At 45.6% G+C, this 20,220-nt stretch overlaps 1 protein-coding gene across 3 annotated transcripts in view; it reads right to left on the bottom strand.

Annotated features, from left to right (window-relative positions):
• Window positions 1-20,220, bottom strand: part of PXDN (peroxidasin) — a 275,495-nt gene that overhangs the window by 205,305 nt on the left and 49,970 nt on the right. For all 3 annotated transcript variants that reach the window (XM_029595788.1, XM_029595787.1, XM_029595789.1), the window contains exon 3: window positions 4,126-4,197. In XM_029595788.1, coding sequence (XP_029451648.1) covers window positions 4,126-4,197 — 72 coding nt within the window. The remainder of the gene's footprint in view (window positions 1-4,125; window positions 4,198-20,220) is intronic.

Raw genomic sequence — 20,220 nt, forward strand, 5'->3', positions numbered from 1 at the left:
AATAGACAGACATAAAATGTAAAAATGTAAATATCATGGAAACAGTAGCCAATCACCTGGTTTAATTGTCATATTTGAATTCAGCAAATCAACATTAATAATAAATGGCACATTTAATCAATGAAGCAGACATTTAAAAATGTGTCTACCAGTGTAATCAACCATCACGACGCCTGTGCTCATCACAACAAAATTTACTCTACATTCTTTCCTTTAACTGGCTAAATCAAAACAAAAAACATTTTTGTTGCGCTGGATATTGTCTTTGGAATGTACTATCATTGGACACTAAATCCATATATGATCTGTTAACCTATTGGAAAATGAATATAGCTTGGTTGTTCATGAAAGCATCTGACTGATCTGAATTTTTGTATTTTATCTGTAATTAGCATCCTAAACTTTTTTAAACCCAGCTAACTGCCTTAACCACATCCTCTCACAATTAATTCCAGAGCTTAAATGTGTGTTGAGCGAAAAATATTTTTCTCCAATTTGTTTTAAGTAAGCTACATGCTAACTTCATGAAGTGCCACAATCCTTGTATTATCTGAAAAAGTAAATAATTCATATTTATCAGTTCAAGTACTTTCATAATTTTATAGACCTCTATTATATCCCCCCCCCCTCAGCCATCTCTTCTCAAGCTGAACAGCCTTTCCTAACAGGAAAACAGATTCATGTCCTTTATCATTTTAGTCGCCCTTCTCTGTAGCTTCTCCAATACAGCTATATCTTTTTGAAATATGGTGACCAGAATTGCACAAATTATGCAAGGTGTGGTCTCACCATGGAGCGATACACAAGCATTATGCTATTCTCAGATTTATTCACCATTCCCTTCCTAATAATTCCTGACATTTTGTTTGCTTTTTTGACCACCACAGCAGATTTCAATGTATTATCAATTAAGGAGCCTAGATCTTTTTCCTGGGTGGTGACTCCTAATAAAAAAAAACCCAAACTATCATGTAACTACAGCATGGGTTATTTTTCCCTACATGCATCACCTTGCCTTTGTCCACATATTTCATCTGCCATTTGGATCCCCAATCTTCCAGTCTCGCAAGGTCCTCCTGGAATATATCACAATCCACTTTTGATTTAACTACTCTGATTAATTTTGTGTCATCTAAAAATTTGATCACCTCACTTGTTGTATCCCTTTCCAGATCATTTATAAATATATTGAAAAGCACCAGTCCAAGAACAGATCCCTGAGGCATTCTACTGTTTACCTTTGTCCACTGAGAAAACTAACGATTTAATCTTACTCTTCATTTTCTGACTTTTAACCAGTTTGGAATCCACACAAGTATACTGCCTCCTGTCCTATGACATTTTATTTTTCTTTGAAGCCTCTCATGGGGGAATTTGTCAAATGTCTTCTGAAAATCCAAATACACCACATCTACTGGATCAAGTTTATCCACATTTTAATTAACTCCTTCAAAACGATGTAGCAGATTTGTGAGGCAAGACTTAACTTGGGAATTCCATGCTGGCTGTATCCCATTAAACCAAGTCTATCTATATGTTCTGTGATTTAACTTTTTAGAATAGTTTCCACAATTTTTCCCAGCAATGAAGTCAGACTCACCAGTCTATAGTTTCTTGGATCACCCCTGGAGCCTTTTTAAAATGTTGGTGTTACATTGGCCACCTTCCAGTCTTCAGGTACGATGGATAATTTTAATGACAGTTTATAAATTATTAGTAATACGGTAGATCTGAAATGTCATTTTTGAGTTCTTTCAGAAACCTGGGGTGTATACCATCCAGTCCAGATGATTTGCTACTCTTCATTTTGTGAATCTGGCCTACTACATCTTCCAGGTTCAACATGATTTGTGTCAGTTCATCTGAATCATAACTCTTGAAAGTTTTCTCCAGAAGGGGTATCGCCCCAACATGATTATGTTGCAAAAAGCAAAGAATTCATTTATTTTTTCCACGATGGCCTTATCTTCCCTGAGTACCCCCTTTAACCCCTCAATCACCTAACAATCCGACTCCCTCGCAAGCTTCCTTCTTCGGATATATTTTAAAAAGTTTTCACTGTGAGTTTTTGCCTCTATGGCCAACTTATTTTCAAATTCTCTCTTAGCCTGTCTTATCAGTGGTTTACATTAAACTTGTCATTAAACTTTACATTAAACTTTTTCCTATTTTCTTCAGATGGATCCTTCTTCCAATTTTTGAAGGAAGTTTTTTTTGGCTAAAATAGCCTCTTTCATGTCATCTTTTAACCAAGCTGGAAAGCACTGCACCATTCTTCCACTTTTCTTAATGAATGGAATAAATCTAGACTGTGCTTCCTGATTGCACCTTTCAGTTTTTTTCCTATCTTCTTCATTTTTTCAAAATCTCTCTTTTGAAAGTTCATTGCTTGAGCTGAGATTTACTTATTGTCCCCCTTCCAGTTATTAATTCAAATTGGATCATGTTACGATCACTATTACCAAGAGACCCCACCATCATTTCCTCTCTCACCAAATCCTGTGCTCCACTAATAATTAGATCTAAAACAGCTCTCTATCTCTCTCAAAGATTTGTGAACCAATTGCTCAATGAAGTAGTCATTTATTCCATTAAGGAACGTTACCTCTCCAGCATTTATTTATTTATTTATTTATTGGGTTTTATATACCGGGGTTCCTGTATGAGATACAGATCACCTCGGTTTACAGTAAACGGTAAACTTGCTCATGAGCTGTACATATTACATTGATCATGGGCTATACATAGAACAGTAGATAACAATGGAAAACAAGAACAATGGAAAACAAGAACAGTAGAAAAACTTCGCTCGCAGCATGTCCTGATGTTACATTTACTCACTCAATATTTGGATAATTGAATCTCCCATTATTACTGAATTGCCAAACTGGTTAGCCTCCCTTATTTCTCTTAGCATTTCATCATCCATCTTGTCATTTTGGCCAGGTGAATGGTAGTATAATCCTATCACTATACTCTTCCCCAACACACATGGGATTTCTACCCATAAAGATTCTACTGTGCATTTAGTCTCTTGCAGGATCTTTATCCTGTTATACTCTATGCCATCTCAAACAGGGTGCCACCCTGCCTACCAAGTTGATCCACCCTATCACAGTGGAATAATTTGTACCCTGGTACAGCACTGTTCCATTAGTTATCCTCATTCCACCAGGTATCGGAGATGACAATTACACCTCTTTATTTAGTGCTATACACTATAACTCTCCCATCTTACTTCTTAGACTTCTGGGATTGGCATAAAGACATTTCAAAGTATGTTTTTTGTTGGTATTAACAACTGCTTATCAGTTGACAATGAGAATTTGGAATCTTTTAGCTCAGGTGATTCTTTACTTATAGGCACATGAACTACTTTTGCTTTTATTGGAACCTCTCGGTTGGGAAACCCAAAGTCTGTTTCATTAATATCTTTTGAAGATACCTCCCTCCGAACCATGTGCTGCCTAGTGACTGTTGGCTTTCTCCTTACAGCAACTTTTTAACCAGAATAATCTCCTTTCTAAAGGTTAGTGCCAGCAGCCTAGTTCCACCCTAGTTAAGATGAAGCTCATCCTTTCGGAAAAGACTCCCCCCCTTCCCCAAAAGGTTGGCTAGTTCCTTATAAAATTGAAAGAGTCTTCCCTACATCATCTCATTCACACATTGAGATGCTAGAGCTCTGCCTGCCTCTGAGGACCTGTGCATGGAACAGGAAGCATGTCGGAGAATGCTACCCTGGACGGTATCAATTTCAGCTTTCTACCTAAAAACATAAATTTGTCTTCCCAAACCTCCCTCCCACGCCTTCCTATGAACTTATTTACATTCCATTACAGCCAGTGTGACATTTAACCCAGAGCTGACACTTTTAGAATTATGTGATGATTTAACAATTTATATAGTACTTTATTCTTTTGAATCATTTCAAATTGTAATAGCAGTTCCAAAATCCAAAGAAGTTGCTTTCCAGAGGCTTTTCACCATTAAATTAAAGCTACATAAAGCATACTCCTTTTGCATATCCTGAATAAATCACTTCTGAAAGAAAAAAATCAGCAGATTTCTAAAATCATCCAAATTAAACCTCAATTTTAATTAATGCAAGAGATTAAACTGACTTACAGATATTTTAGACTTTCAAGATCTTCAAATGCTCCATTTGGTATTCTCTTAATCTGATTGTTGTTCAGAAGCCTGCAAAAAAGAGAAAATATTTAATAAGAAAAATGCATATTTGTTTTTCCCCAGAGTAGTCAAAAAAAAAAAAACCCCAACAACAAAACTGACAAATCCTAAAATGCTTTTATGCTAGGGGTCTGAAATTATTTTGTACAATATTTTCCAGCATTATCAACTGTCAGAATGTTACCAACTTACTGAAGGGTTCTCATGGCATCATTACCAGATCCTTCTTTCTTTATACACTCTTTGCTTTTATCCTTTTATTTATTGATTGAGTTTTTGGTATCATCTATATGTAACTAATAAACCAATCTTTAACCAAAAAATATTTGGTTAAACAATAGGAAACAAAGATGTACTTGCAACATGGATTGGCCACCGTCAGAGACAGGATACTGGGCTCGATGGCTCTTGATCACCATGGAAATTAATTCTTATGTTCTTATGTCCATGACGGACTAGGGTCACACCACTCACAGGCCTTAAATACATGAATAGAGGTCTTCTTGGATTCACAAATTGTCTTTTTTTATTTTTTTTTAAGCTAGGATTAAAAACTCCTTTTGAGAGGCATACGATGCAACAGCATGAAAATGGTATTAGAAAAAAAAAAAATCCAAACAATCTGAACCAGCAAATTAAATTAGCCTTCTGGCCGCTAGTAGCAACTCCTGCCCACTCTCCCTCCTGCTGCTTCTACTGTCAGGAGCAGGAGAAGAAATAGTGGGCTAAAAAAAGACATTGGACACAGATGCGGTCAGAAAAAGAAGAATGGAGTGGTCCACTAGGCTAGATGAAAGAGCATCGACCCCCCCCGCTCTAGTCAAATGCAGCTTAAGATGTCCATGCTGCTTTCTATAAGTATGGACATCTCCCAGCACTTGAGAGCAGGAGTGCAGACTGCAGAACTAGAAGCAGCAGCAGCATTGGCCCCCAGCAGGGAGGAGCAGAAGGAGTTGTAGGATCTAGCTGCTGGAAGAGGCAGAGTCTAATGGGCCAGGGGGCTGGAGGAGGCTCTTGGTGCTGCTCCTTTTGTCTTTAGTGGAGAAACAAATGGGGGAACATGTGTGTATGTGTGTTTGAATAAGCATGTATGTAAGTATGTAAACATGTCTATATGTGTGCAAGAGTAGACTGTTTGTGCGCAGCAATTTCCTCTCCTCGTCCCCTGCAAATACATGACATTCTTAGAACATCTGAAAATCAAAAGTTCCCAGATATAGAGAGTAAAGGATTAATCCTTTTTAGTATTAATTATTGATGTTATTTGATGTTATTTTATGTATCTGCTGTTTTGAAAGTGTATATTGATGCTTGGAAAATTTTTAAAGATGTTTGAAATACTCTTCTTATTAATGGAGAGATTACTTACCTGATAATCTCGTTTTCCTTAGTGTAGGCAGATGGACTCATTACAAATGGGTATAGTGTGCTCGTGCTAGCAGTTGGAGACGGATCTGACGTCAGCACGTGGTACATATACCCCTGCAGGAAGTGCAGTAGCTCAGTAATCTTCCTTGCAAAAGCTTCATGGATATATGTGTGACTGACTGATTGATTAACCGAACATGATTAACCTGACCGATTGATAGTAGCTGGAGACCGCCAGGAAGGCGTCGACACCCGGCAGGGTGGATGCCCTATGTAAGAAAACATGGCTTACCTTGAATCAGTGAAACCCCCTGTATATCGGCAGCCGGGCAGGATGCTGAGTCCATCTGCCTACACTAAGGAAAACGAGATTATCAGGTAAGTAATCTCTCCATTTCCTAGTGTGTAGCAGATGAACTCATTACAAATGGGATGTACAAAAGCTACTCCCGGACTGGGTGGGAGGCTGCCCGAGGTCCGTTTAGGATTGCCCTAGCAAATGCTGTATCCTCCCTGGCCTGGACGTCCAGACGGTAGAATCTGGAGAAGGTATGGAGGGAGGACCACATTGCCGCTTTACAGATCTCTGCAGGCGACAGCATCCTAGTTTCTGCCCAGGAGGCCGCTTGGGCTCTGGTAGAGTGAGCCTTGACCCGTAGAGGTGGTGGTTTCCCCGCTTCTACGTAGGCCGCCTTGATAACTTCCTTGATCCAGCGAGCACTAGTCGCCCGTGAGGCCGCTTCACCTTGCTTCTTCCCACTGTGAAGGACGAACAGGTAATCCGTCTTTCGTACTGCTTCCGACATTTCCAGGTATCTGGACAGCAGCCTGCCGATGTCGAGATGGTGCAGTATTCGACCTTCTTCCGACTTCTTCAAACCTTCCTTGGTTGGCAAGGATATGGTTTGGTTGAGGTGGAAGCGTGAGACTACCTTGGGTAAGAAGGAAGGAACCGTGCGAAGATGGATAGCCCCTGGGGTGATCCTGAGAAACGGATCACGGCAGGACAGTGCTTGTAGCTCTGAGATGCGGCGTGCTGAGCATACGGCCAGCAAGAACACCATTTTCAAGGTTAGCAAACGGAGGGACAGGCCTCGGAGAGGTCTGAAGGCAGGTCCCACTAGGAATTCCAAGACTAGTTTGAGGTTCCACAGGGGCACTGGCCACTTCAGTGGCAGGCGAATGTGTTTGACTCCTTTCAGGAAACGTGAAACGTCTGGGTGTGTGGCAATGCTGTTGCCGTCACTCCTGGGGCCGTAGCAGGATAGTGCTGCCACCTGAACCTTGATTGAACTGAGGGACAGACCCTTCTGAAGTCCATCTTGCAGGAAATCCAGAATGATGGGGATTCTAGCGGCATGCGGATTGGTGCTGCGAGTTTCGCACCAGGCTTCAAATACTCTCCAGATCCTTATATAAGTTAGTGATGTGGAGAATTTGCGGGCTCGGAGGAGTGTGTCTATTACCGCCCCCGAGTATCCCCTTTTCTTCAGTCTAGCCCTGTCAATGGCCAGACCGTAAGAGAGAATTGAACTGGATTCTCGTGGAGGATGGGACCTTGTCTCAGCAGGTCCCTGTGAGGGGGCAGGGGTAGAGGATCCCCTGCCAGTAGTCTTCTCATGTCTGCGTACCAGGATCTTCTTGGCCAGTCCGGGGCCACAAGAACTAGGCCTCTGTGCCGCTGAATCTTGTGTATAATGGCACCCAGCAGGGGCCATGGGGGAAAGGCATATAGCAGGATCCCCGGAGGCCATGGCTGCACCAGGGCGTCGATCCCGTGGGATAGAGGATCCCGCCTGCGACTGAAGTATCTGAAGTATCTGGGTACTTGAGTGTTGGACCTGTCTGCTAGTAGGTCCATGCCCGGAGTTCCCCACTGATCCACAAATATCTGGAAGGCCGTGGATGACAGCTGCCATTCCCCCGGGTTTAGGCTTTCTCTGCTGAGGAAGTCTGCCGTGGTGTTGTCCTTCCCGGCGATGTGGACGGCGGAGATGTCCTGGAGATTTGCTTCCGCCCAAGCCATCAGGGGGGCTATTTCTAAGGATACCTGTCGGCTTCTGGTTCCGCCCTGTTGGTTGATGTATGCCACCGTGGTGGCGTTGTCCGACATCACTCTGACTGCTCTGTTTCGAAGTCTGTGGGCAAATCGCAGGCAGGCTAACCTGACTGCCCTTGCCTCTAGTCGGTTGATGTTCCACCCCGACTCTTCCCTGTTCCACCGTCCTTGGGCGGTTAGCTCTTCGCAGTGTGCTCCCCAGCCGCTCAGACTGGCATCTGTAGTGAGCACGGTCCAGGCTGGGGAGGACATCTTTGACCCCCGGCTCGTGTGGCCGGGCTGCAGCCACCACCGTAACTGATTCCGTACTCTGGCCAGTAGAGGTAGATGCACGGTGTAGTTCTGTAATCGTGGGCTCCACCGAGATAGGAGGGCGCGCTGTAACGGTCTCATATGAGCCCGTGCCCATGGTATCACTTCCAGAGTGGAGGCCATTAGGCCGAGGACCTGTAGGTAATCCCAAGCTGTGGGCTGAGTGGTGCTCAGCAGAGTCTGCAAACGATTCCAGAGTTTTGATTTCCTCTTGGAGGTCAGGCTGATCTTGTCTTCCTGGGTGTCGAATCGGACTCCTAAGTATTCCAGCGACTGTGAAGGCTGTAGGGAACTCTTGTTTATGTTGACTACCCATCCTAGGCTTTCCAGAAGAGATATAACTCTGTTGGTTGCCCGGTGGCTCTCCTCCGGTGACTTTGCCCTGATCAGCCAATCGTCTAGGTAGGGATGGACTAGAATGCCTTCCTTCCTGAGTGACGCCGCCACCACTACTATTACCTTGGTAAAGGTCCGTGGCGCGGTGGCTAACCCGAAGGGTAGAGCCCGGAACTGAAAGTGCTGATCCAGGACTTTGAAGTGTAAGTAGCGCTGGTGATCCCGATGGATTGGGATATGCAAATAAGCATCTGACAGATCCAGGGATGTGAGATACGCCCCTGGCTGTATTGCACTTCGGACTGACCGCAGAGTTTCCATGCGAATTCCTGGGACCCTTAATGGCCGGTTGACTGACTTGAGGTCCAGGACAGGTCTGAAGGTGCCCCCCTTCTTGGGGACAATGAAATAAATGGAGTAATGCCCAGCATTTATCTCCCATGCAGGCACTGGAATTATGGCTTTTAGGGACAGGAGTCTCTCCAAGGTAGCTTCCAGCGCCACCCTCTTGAGGGGCGGACAAGGTGATTCCACAAACTTGTCCGGAGGGAGATGAAGGAAGTCCAGGTAATACCCTTCCCAGACAATGCCGAGGATCCACCGGTCTGAAGTAATCTCGACCCACCTGTGGTAGAATAGGGTTAGCCTGCCCCCTATGGCTTCTTCCCCCAGATGGGTCGGCGGATTCTCATTGTGGGGTGCGGCCGGGACCCGACCCCGAGCCGGTTCCCCTCTTGTTGTGCCTGGTCCGAAAGGACTGGTTCCTAGTCTGAGAACGAGGTGCTTGGTAGCGAGCCCTGTAAGGGTTGAAGCATTGAGAGCTTCTACCTCTGGATGGTCTAGGAAAAGGGCACTGGTTCCTCCGTGACTTGTCTTCTGGTTGACGGGGTAATGGAGATGCGCCCCATTTATTAGCCAGTTTCTCGAGGTCGCTGCCGAACAGGAGGGATCCCTTAAAGGGCATTCTTGTAAGGCGGGTCTTGAAGGAGGAGTCGGCCGACCAATTTCGTAGCCAGAGCTGTCTTCTGGCTGCCACTCCCTTGGCTGCTGTACGGACTAGGTCAGAGGCAGCGTCAGTGAGGAACGAGAGGGCTGATTCCATTTCTTCTCCCGGGGTGTTGTTCCTGGCTTGTGATAAACAGGAGCGCGTCACCACAGTGCAGCAGGTCGCAATTCGTAGGGACATGGCTGCCACCTCAAAGGCTTGTTTCAGAATGGCGTCCATGCGCCGGTCATGTGCATCCTTGAGGGCCGCCCCTCCCTCCACCGGAATGGTGGTGCGCTTCACAATTGCGCTAACTATGGCGTCTACCGTCGGGCACGCCAGCAGCTCCTTGGTTGCCGGGTCCAGGGGGTACATGCTAGACAAAGCCCGACCCCCTTTGAATGAAGCCTCCGGCGCATTCCACTCCAGATCGATTAACTGCTGTGCTGCTTGTAGGAGGGGAAAATGGTGAGCCGGATGCAGGCCCTCTAGCAGGGGGTTCATTCTAGGTTCCCCTGGGGTGCCTGGGCCCGGGATAGCCAGCTCCGACAGGCATTGAGAGACTAGGTCCGGAAGATCCTCCTTAAGAAAGAAGCGTCTCATGGTTCGATACAGTTCCATCCCTGAGGGAAGTTCTCCCTCCTCGGGGGGCTCGCCCACTTCCTCCGAGTAATCCGAGTCCCCATAAGTGGGGCTTCTGGGTGGCAGGTGGCAGTGCCTAGGTCTTGAGGGTCCCGGGGCAGGTTCATCCGGTACGTATGGGTCTGGTCGGGGATCAGACTGCATCTTGACAAAGGCGTGAATCCCCTTGAATAATTCCACCCAGGAGAGCGAAGCAGGTTCTAGCCGTAGGGGCACCAGCTCTGTGGGGTTCCCTGGCTGCTCACCGCGGCCTGCTAGGTTCGGGGTGTTCTCTGAGGAACTGGCAGTCAAACTGGGCTGGGACCGGCCCTGGCCTGGAACTCCCAGGGCCTCCTCACATTGGGCACATAGGGAGTCTGCTTCCTCGCTCTGTGTGGCTCTGAGGTGGCATGCTGAGCAGAGGCCTAGAGCTCTTATGCCTGATTCTGGAGGTGCCGGCTCTGCGGACGCATGGGCTCTCATAAGCTCCATCGCGTCTGTTATCCGGTGTGCTCTCAGCCTTTCAATGTATGCCTATGAATGAGCGCCCGTCAACGTGCGCCCAAATATTTTCGGGCGCATATCATACGCTCCCGTCGACCCGCTTAGTCTGTACACTAGATCGAGGCGGCGAACCCGGGCAGATGGCGACGGCGAGCAGGCAGGCAAAATGGTGACCTCCTTGGCGGGTAGCCACGTAGGCAGACCCTGCTAATCCTCGCTCTTCGGAGACCAGTAAAGTAAAGATGGACGCCTTACCTGATCTTCAGCGCTTCCTGGCTGCGACCCGGGCGGTCTCTGGCTGCTGGGGGAGAGGGTGATTACCGTCACCGCCGCGCTCGAGGAAGTGCACCCGCTGCCTCTCAGCCGCGCCCGAACTCGTCTCGCTTGGGGGCTATGCCGCGCCCGAGCCCTTCTCACTCGGGGGCTAGGTCCCTGCCGTGATCCGGCCACCGGACCGAGGCGCTTACCTCCGAGGGACCACGGAAATCACCTCGGGAAACTCAACTGGGGGAGGGACCCGAGGGTATCACCGCAGGAGTGCGGGGCTCGTCTTCAGGTAGGATTTCTTCTAAGAATTTAGTCGTTAGAATTTGGAAAAAACGCTCAGCGAGCGTAAGGTAGCTCCAAACTGCTTTGGAGATGGAAATTACTGAGCTACTGCACTTCCTGCAGGGGTATATGTACCACGTGCTGACGTCAGATCCGTCTCCAACTGCTAGCACGAGCATACTATACCCATTTGTAATGAGTCCATCTGCTACACGCTAGGAAATATGATTTTACTATTATGATGATTTTTATTTCTTGAGTTCATTGTTTTCTAAGGAATGGCGGTGATTCTGTTTTTTCATTTTTGTACTGCAACAGGGTCTGGCATATTGTGGTTTCCAATTAAGTTTTTGTCTGCATGTTTCTACTTAAACTTTAGGTTTTCTTTTTTCTGTATTTAACAAGGGTCTGTTTGAGTTCTGCATGTGTAATTATGTATGTATACCTATGAATATAAGAGAGTGGAAGGGTTGTATGTGTAACTGGGGAAAAGAGAGAGAGTGGAAGTATTTTGTGTGTGCGCGTGCCTGGGAGAGAGAGGGAGTGGAAGGGTTATTGATGTGTGCGCATCTGGGAGACAAAGATTGGAAGGACAGTACGTGTGTGGGAAAGAGGAAGACTGGAAGGGTTGTGTGTATGTGTGTTCTATCAGAGAGAGAGAGTGGAAAGATTGTGTGTGTCTGGGAGAGAAATCATGGAAGAATTGTGTACATCTATGTCTGGAAGATAGTGAGAGAGAGGGGAAGGGTGATTATGTGTGTGTGCGCGCGTCTGGAAGAGAAAGTGGAAGGGTTATATATGTGTGTGTGTGTGTGCGCGCATATGGTAGAGAGAGTGGAAGAGTTGTGTACATATCTGGGAAAGAGGGAGCGTGGAAGGATTGTGCGTGTTCTATCAGAGTGGAAAGATTGTGTATATGTTTTTAGGAGAGAAAGTATGGAAGGATTGTTTATGTCTGTTTGGGAGAGAGAGTGGAAGGACTGTGTGTATGGTGTGTGACAGAGAGAGTGGAAGGACTGTGTGTGTGGTGTGTCACAGAGAGAGAGAAAGAGAGAGTGTGTGGAAGGACTGTGTGTGTGGTGTGTCACAGAGAGAGAGAAAGAGAGAGTGTGTGGAAGGACTGTGTGTGTGGTGTGTCACAGAGAGAGAGAGTGTGGAAGGACTGTGTGTGGTGTGTCACAGAGAGAGAGAGAGAGAGTGTGGAAGGACTGTGTGTGGTGTGTCACAGAGAGAGAGATTGGAAGGACTATGTGTGGTGTGTCACAGAGAGAGAGATTGGAAGGACTGTGTGTGGTGTGTCACAGAGAGAGAGATTGGAAGGACTGTGTGTGGTGTGTCACAGAGAGAGAGAGAGAGAGGGGAAGGACTGTGTATATGGTGTGTCACAGAGAGAGAGTGGAAGGACTGTGTGTATGGTGTGTGACAGAGAGAGTAGACGGACTGTGTGTGTGGTGTGTCACAGAGAGAGAGAGAGAGTGGAAGGACTGTGTGTGTGGTGTGTCACACAGAGAGAGAGTGAGAGAGAGGGGAAGGACTATGTATGTGTTGTATCAGAGACAGAATGGAAGGGTTATTTGTGTGTGTCTGGGAGAGAGAGAGTGGAAGGGTTGTCTATCTTTGTTGTTTGGCATGAGAGAGAGTGGAAGGATTGTGTGTGTGTCTATGTGAGAGACAGAGAAAGAAGAAAGATTACACATGCAACCTGTGTCTGTCTGGAAGAGAGAGAGGAGTTGTTTTTTTTTATTTTGGAGGCAGCCTTCTCCCCCTATCCTGCTCACTCATGAAAAGTACGGCAGCTATCTGTTACTATGAATTTTGGTTTTATGGCTGTTGGTGCATGAAAGGCTGGCCACTCCTGATATAAAACTAATGAACTTTCTGATAACCTGGTAAAATTTTCAAGGCAAGCCAAGTCACTGGAAGAGTCAAAGTATATATGTATAATAAAATGAGCTAAGGAGATGACAGTAAAAAAAAATTACTAGAAAAAGTACACAAATACAATACAGATTAAATGCATGACATGCCAAAATGCATCAAAAGGTATTTTTGTTTAGGTTGAATTGCAAAATAGAACAAAAATACATGACTTATTACTAGAATAAAGGACTACTTATAACGTGCCTTGTGATAAATGTCATATTTTGATGACCAAAATTATCTTTATACCCCAAGTAACACAGATACAACAAAATGTTGACAAAACGGGAACTAAAAATAAATAGTTTTGCCATAGAGAAAACAGTAAAATTGGTAGAGATGAGAGAAATGTCTATCTAAATTGTTCAGATGGTAGAAAACTTATTAAATAGATCTCACTTCACTATCACATTAGTTGATCTATTATATCAACCTGCTGTACCTTAATTTTGCTTTTTATTAAGAAGACTTAAAATATGTAAGAAAATATAATAAGGGAAAAGAGATAAAAAGAACAAAAATCTTTATATTTAAAACTCATGCAAGGCTGGTTTAAATTAGTTATCTAACAAGTAGGAAAGCAAGTTTTCTTACCATAAACAGTTCTCCAAAAATAGCAGGATGAGTTAACTATCGCATGTGGGAAGTCATCATCCGATAGTGCCAAAATAACCCCTCTCTCTGAACTCAGTGCAGCTTTACTCTACTGAGCGTGTGTCTGAGCTCCTGCATGGGTACTGCCTCAGTCAATTGTAGAGCTTAAGTTTAATGAGGTAGTCAACTCTCTGTAGAGAAGTGGGTGGGTATTAAACATGGCTAACTCATCTTGCTGTCTATGGAAAACCATGTTTACGTTAAGCAAACTTGCTTTCTCTGTCGACAAGTATGACTAAATTAGCCATGAGATGTGGGAAGTTTCAAAGAGACAGCTGTAAGATAAGCAACAGAGGTAGCCATGGCCATCACTTGATGGACTTTGACTAAATCCGTATTCTGGAAGCCAACCAGCGCATAGCAATTTACAATGCAGTCCTCCAGCCAATTCGACAAAGTGTTTTGCCACTGCCTGCCCCATCCTGTATAGATCACAAACAGTTGAGATGCATGCTAATGTGGTTATTTGAAAGTAGTAAGCTATAGTCCTCTTACAGTCCAGTGAATGAAGCGCCTTCTCGCCCCTGTGTGCAGTACTCCAGGTGAGACTTCACCAAGAACCAGTACGAGCCCATATCTCAAAAAAGGATATAGATAGGATAGAGGTGGTCCAAAAAAGGGTAACCAAAATGTTTATTGGAAGACTTATGAGGAGAGGCTGCAGGATCTGAATATGTACACCATGGAAGAAAGGATATGCAAGGGGGATATGATACCGACCTTCAGATACCTGAAGGATTTAACGATGCACAAACTTTGAACCTTTTTTATTGGAAAGGAAACAGTAGAACTAGAGGTCATGAGATTAAAATCCAGAGGGGGGGGGGGAGAGTACTCAGAGCCAACTTTAGGAAATAATTTTCACCGAGAGGATGGTGGATGCATGGAATGCCCTTCTCGAAGAGGTGATAAGGATGAAAACAGTAAATGAATTCAAAAGGGCATGGGATAAACACTGTGGATCCCTAAAGGCTTGAAAATAATGAAGAAAAGGTACATGGGGGTAACTTGCATGGAATAGCACTTAGTACCCTTAACCAGAAAGCATGGGGGGATTACTACCCTTAACCAATTAGCCTTGATGATTCAGAGGAAATATTTATTGTTTCATGAACAGGTACTGAGGTCTGTGTGTGAATGAGGGCCTGGCTGAGAGCTGGTGTGAATGGGTGCTTGGGTGAGAGCTAGTGTGAATGGAAGCCTGGGTAAGAGCATGTATGTGTGATTGAGAGCTTGTATATAAGAGACCATGAGTGTGATTGAAGTGTGTGTATGTGAGAGAGACAGACTGGTCAGGAAGATGACTGGTGTGAGAGAGAGACAGACTGGTCATGGGGTCTAATTGGGAGGGGGGGGGGGGGGGGAAGAGGACTGTGAGGACAGAGCTTCAGCAGCCCTTGCTGCTTCTGGTGAGTGCTATTGGCCTGGAAGGGAAAGGAGTAGGAGAGTTGCTGGAGAGGGTAAGTAAAGGTGGCTTTTTAAGGTTATTTTTCTTGATTGACTGCCATTTTAATTATGGGTATTATGCGATGTCTGCTGTTTTGAAATATTTATTGATATTTGGACATATTTTAATAATTTTTATGAGTTTTTAATTGTTGGATATTATTCTGTTCAGCTGTTTTGTAACATTTTTATTAGAGCTTCACAATTATTTCTGTGTGGGGCTCTATAGCAGCTTGGCTTATTCTGTTTTGCCAACAGGAAATGTATTAGTGTTTAGGGCCTGGTTTAATAGTTGTATTTCTTAGATAGGGTTGTTACTGTTGAGTGTGTTCCATAATACAGGTGTAACTTTGTGCGGGTTAGGTTGTGTGCATTATTGCAAATCCTGAGAGTCTGTTAGGTGCTATATTTCTCTTTCCATCTCTCCAGGTTCGCACTGCATGCAGAGTGGCTTTTTTGGTTTTCCATTCCAGTTTCTGTCTCCATATTTATAATTTGTGGTTTTTCTGTACTTGGTGAAGGGTGTGTGACCGAGGTGAGATTTAACTAGCATGTAAGCATTTGTATCAATCTTATTTGTTGTGTTTTCTCAATAGGATATGCATTAGTGGTAAATTTCTGTCTTTTCATAAGGAAGGCTATTTTGCCTGTTAGTAAAAGGAGTTTGTTTTGCTTTTAGTGGGATGTCATCACAACCAGAATATCTTTTTTGTATGGTGAGTTGTACAGGGTAATGCCCTAGATCTGCTCTGTACTCATTGCTGGGGGTGGAGGGGATTCCTTTGGATGCAGAGTGCATGTTTACATTTAGCCCCTTGATGGTCACATGTTCAGTGTGTCACGCATGTGAAAACCATCTGTCAGGTGTGTCCCGGCTAAAAAAAGGTTGAGAACCACTGGGCTAGAGAAGTGGAAAATTTCCTGGCCCAAAGTACGGTGGAAATCACAGCAGGTAAATACCTCCCCCCCCTTTCAATGGCCAAGCATAAGAGAAAATAGACCCAGATCCTTATGTAGAATGGGTCCTTGTCGCAACAGATCCTCCTGAGGCAGTAGCCTGAGGGGACTGCCCACCAGCAGTCTCTGCAGATTGGCATACCATGGTCTCCGATTCCAATCTGGAGCCACTAAAAGGACGGTGTTGATTTGACGTGCCTTCTTCCAGATGAACCTGCCTATCAGAGGCCATGGCAGGAATGTATATTGCAGGGCACTGGGTGGCCACTCCTGAATGAGAGCATCGATGCCCAGTGCTTTTGGATCCCGACTGCGACTGAAAAAGCGTGGAATTTTCACATTGTTGAAGGTTGCCAACAGGTCTAGGTCCGGTCGGCTCCAGTGGTTCACAAGGAGCTGAAAGGCTTCGTCCGCCAGCTGCCATTCTCCTGGGTCCAAGTTTCTCATGCTGAGGAAGTCGGCCCTCAAATTGTTCTTTCTGGAAATGTAAGAGATAGATATGCCTAGAAAATGTTGCTCCGCTCACACCATGAGCACATCTATTTCCTCTGACACCTGTTGACTCTTGGTTCCACCCAGATGATTGATTTAAGCCACTGTCATCGCACTGTCTGACATTATTCAGACCACACAAGCCCCTAGATGCTCACTGAACCACAAGCATGTTAACTGAACTGCCCACACGTCCAATAGGTTGATGCTCCACTGCCGCTCCTCTGGATTCCAGAGACCTTGCACCATTAATTCCTGTCAGTGAGCCCCCCAACCCAGAAAGCTCACATCTGTCGTGAGCACCAACCAATCCGGCATCTCCAGGGAAACTCCCTTCCTGAGATGATCCACCTGTAACCACCAGTGCAACTGAGACCTCACCTCCAATGGTAGAAGCAGCCTCACCGCATAGTCCTGTGACTGCAGGTTCCATCGGGAAAGTAATATGCGTTGAGAGGTCGCATATATGCCCTTGCCCAGGGAACATCTTCCAATGCGGCAGACAGACATCAACCCCAGGACCTGTGTAAGACCATATGGTTGGGCAATAGTGTTCTTGAGGGTTCAAACTCGAGCCATCAACCTTTGGATTTGTGTCTTGAGCAGAAATACTCTGCCCTGCTTTGTATTGAAGTGAACTCTGAAATACTCCAGAGTCTGAGCTGGCTGCAAATTGCTCGACCAGATTCACCACCCAGTCTAGCTCCTGCAGTAATTAAACTACCTTGCGAGAAGCCTGAAGACACTTTTCCACACTCTTGGCTCAAATCAACCAGTTGTCCAGATAGGAGTAAACCAGAATGCTGTCTTTGCGTAAGGCCACCGCTACCACCATGACCTTTGGAAGAGGTCCCAGGTGCAGTGGCCAGCCCGAAAGGCAAGCCCTGAAACTGACAATTCAGAATGGCAAACCAAAGGAAATGTTGATGTTCCCATCAAATGGAAATATGAGGATATGCCTCCATGAGATCCAGAGATGCAAGGTTTTCCCTTACTTATACTGCTATTATGACAGAGCGCAGTTTCCATCCTGAAATGAGTAACTTGCAAATGATGATGATTGACTCTTTTGAGATCCAGTATGGGTCAAAAGGAGCCTTCCTTCTTGGGCATGACAAAAAAAAAAAGGATTAATGGCCCATATTTTGCTGTGATTCGGGAATGGGAATCACGGCTTTCAGGTCCAAGTTTCCAGTGCTACCCTCTTCTGAGGGGAGTTGCATGGAGATATCAAAGATATCCAGAGGAATGCAAAGAAATTCTAGAGCATATCTGTCCCGAACAACTTCAAGGACCCATTGATTCGAAGTAATCTGGACCCATCAGTGATAAAAATGAGATAGGTGCCCACCTATCTCCTGCACCACAGGTGAGCATGCAAATCTTCACTGAGAAGACAAAGAGGCTCCACTTCTGAAGCCCACATCCTTTCGAGGCCTTGGGGGGGGGGGGGGGGGGCAAAAGGACTGAGATCTGCGGAAGGGAAGACATCTCTAGGAAGAACTTCCCCATAAAGCCGAAAACACTGTTAGTCTTGAGAGCAGCCACTTGCCCGAAAAGCCTAGGAAAACAGCTTCTTGTCCTCTGGCAAGCGAGGGTCCTAGATTTCCCCCCATTTATTTCCCATTTTCTCAAACTCACTACCAAGCAAAAGTGAATCCTTAAAGGGCACCTTGGTAAGACTGGACTTTGAAAAAGTATCTGCTGACCAGTTGCACAGCCACAGCTGTTGTCTGGCCACTATAACAAACAGCTCCAGTAGCTGTGAAAACCAGGTTACAGCCCGATCAGCTAAAAAGGCAGCCCCCAGTTCTCCCATACATCCAATGTTGAAGTGGTGCTGCTAGATTCTTGAGAAAGACGCAAGGTAGCTTGAGCTACCAGAGCACAAGAAGAAGTAATTTGCAAGTTCACCACCACTACCTCAAAGGCTTGCTTTAGGATAGATTCAATTTTCCTATCCCAAGCATCCTTAAGAGCTGTACCTCCCTGTTCTGGAATGGTGGTTCATTTCATGACAGAACACAGCAAATCATCCACCTTAGGGAAATGCAACTGCTCTCTTGCCTGAAGATCCAAGGGGTATAAACCCACCAAGGCGCATCCCCCTTTAAAGGAGGCTTCTGGCGCACCCCAGTCTAGATCAATCAACTCTTGAATCACATCCAGCAGGGGAAAGAAACATGAAGTCTTGCATAAGGTGGCCAAAATGAGGTCCTCCTCCTGCACCCCCAAGGAGCCGATTCCAGCCACTCCAAGGGTCTTCAAAGTTTGAGAGATCAGGGTCGGCAACTCATCTGTATGAAAGAAACAGAGGTCTATGTGGTTCCAAATCTGGGGAAAATCTCCCCTTCCTCCACAGGGGAGCCACCGCCAACATCATCGGTGTCATCTTGATCCACATGCATTTGAACCTTGTCAGACCATGCTGCATCACAGCGCTTGACCATGGTGACGGTCATAGGAAAACTGAGCGCATGGACCCAAACTAGTAGGTATTTTCCATTCAAACCTGTAGAAAGGTCTGTAATTCCTGGAAGAATTCCACCCAGGAAAGGACGGTGGCTCCATTGCAGGCCCCAGGCCTGAACCTGACATCCTGAGAGTGAGTCTCCCTGAAGATTCGACCAGTGGATCAACCAAAGGAGGCAACACCAGTATCGTGGTGCCTTCGGTCCCACTACCCTCAGAGGAGATGGACCATAGTCGGCAAAATCAAAAGGAGGAAAATCCCCAGGAGGATCCAAGTAGCGCTAACACAGGCTTGTAGAAAGCTCTGGCTGTAACGCCTTGATGTGGCATGAATGCAGCACAAATAGATATGTGCTTTGACTTCTTTGCCACCGGTGCCATAGTTGTAATGTTCTCAGACAGAGGTATAGGCACGCATCATTCTAGAAGCACAAAATGTGCACCTAGGTACCTGCGTGTAAATAGCACACCCAAACTGGGTGCAGAAAAAACATGCATCCAGGTACACATAATTTACTACGCTCGCCCAAACTAGGCGCACAAAATGTACATCCAAAAGAACTGATCAGATACATACACACGCCCAAAAGGGAATGCAGAGTAGATGCACATTGAGGCGCGCGCCAATGAACACTAAAAAACACGCAAACTACCACCGCGGCCTACCATGCGCCAAAAAGGAGAAGTCTGAGAGCAGGGCGTAGCCAAAAGGCTGCTCAACCCGCCGTGCCTGAGCTGCCTCATTTTACAAAACTCCCCAGAGATGTGAGCGGGAAAGTTGAACGCCAAGGAAACAGACCTGGTAGGAAAACTCTTCACTAACAAGTTCTTCTTCTTTCTTCTCTCTCTTTTTTTTTTTTTTTTTTTTTTTTTAAATATATGAAGTAAAAACTTTTACCTCAGCTTAGCCATCCCTGGCTGAGAGCAGGAATGGGTCCCAACTACTGGGGGAGAGGGCAAAAGCCTATACCACAGAGGCTCTCTCAGCCTGCAACTGCTAATTTTTTATTTTTCTTATTTTATTTTATTTTTAAGTCCACGCCACCCAAGGCTACTAGACGGAAAGCTACTGAGAGAGAGAGAGACCAAACAGTATCACCTCAGGAGGCATGCGGTGCTATATATGGGTTAGATTTTAAAACACATGTGCTCTGGATTTTATAATCCGTGCGGTGGGGGGGGGGGGGGGAATTTTTTGCAAATTTCGCCCAGTGACACAATGGGGCCTTCCCCAATTCCCTCCCAGTCCACTCCAATTAAGGAGCGGACTGGGAGGGATTTTCCTTAACCCCCCTGCCTAACTTTCCTTCCCCTTCCCCTCCCCCTCCCACCCCCTAAACCTAACCTACCTTTCCTC

Source organism: Rhinatrema bivittatum, chromosome 3, assembly GCF_901001135.1.
Source record: "Rhinatrema bivittatum chromosome 3, aRhiBiv1.1, whole genome shotgun sequence".
Classification (NCBI taxonomy): Eukaryota; Metazoa; Chordata; class Amphibia; order Gymnophiona; family Rhinatrematidae; genus Rhinatrema; species Rhinatrema bivittatum.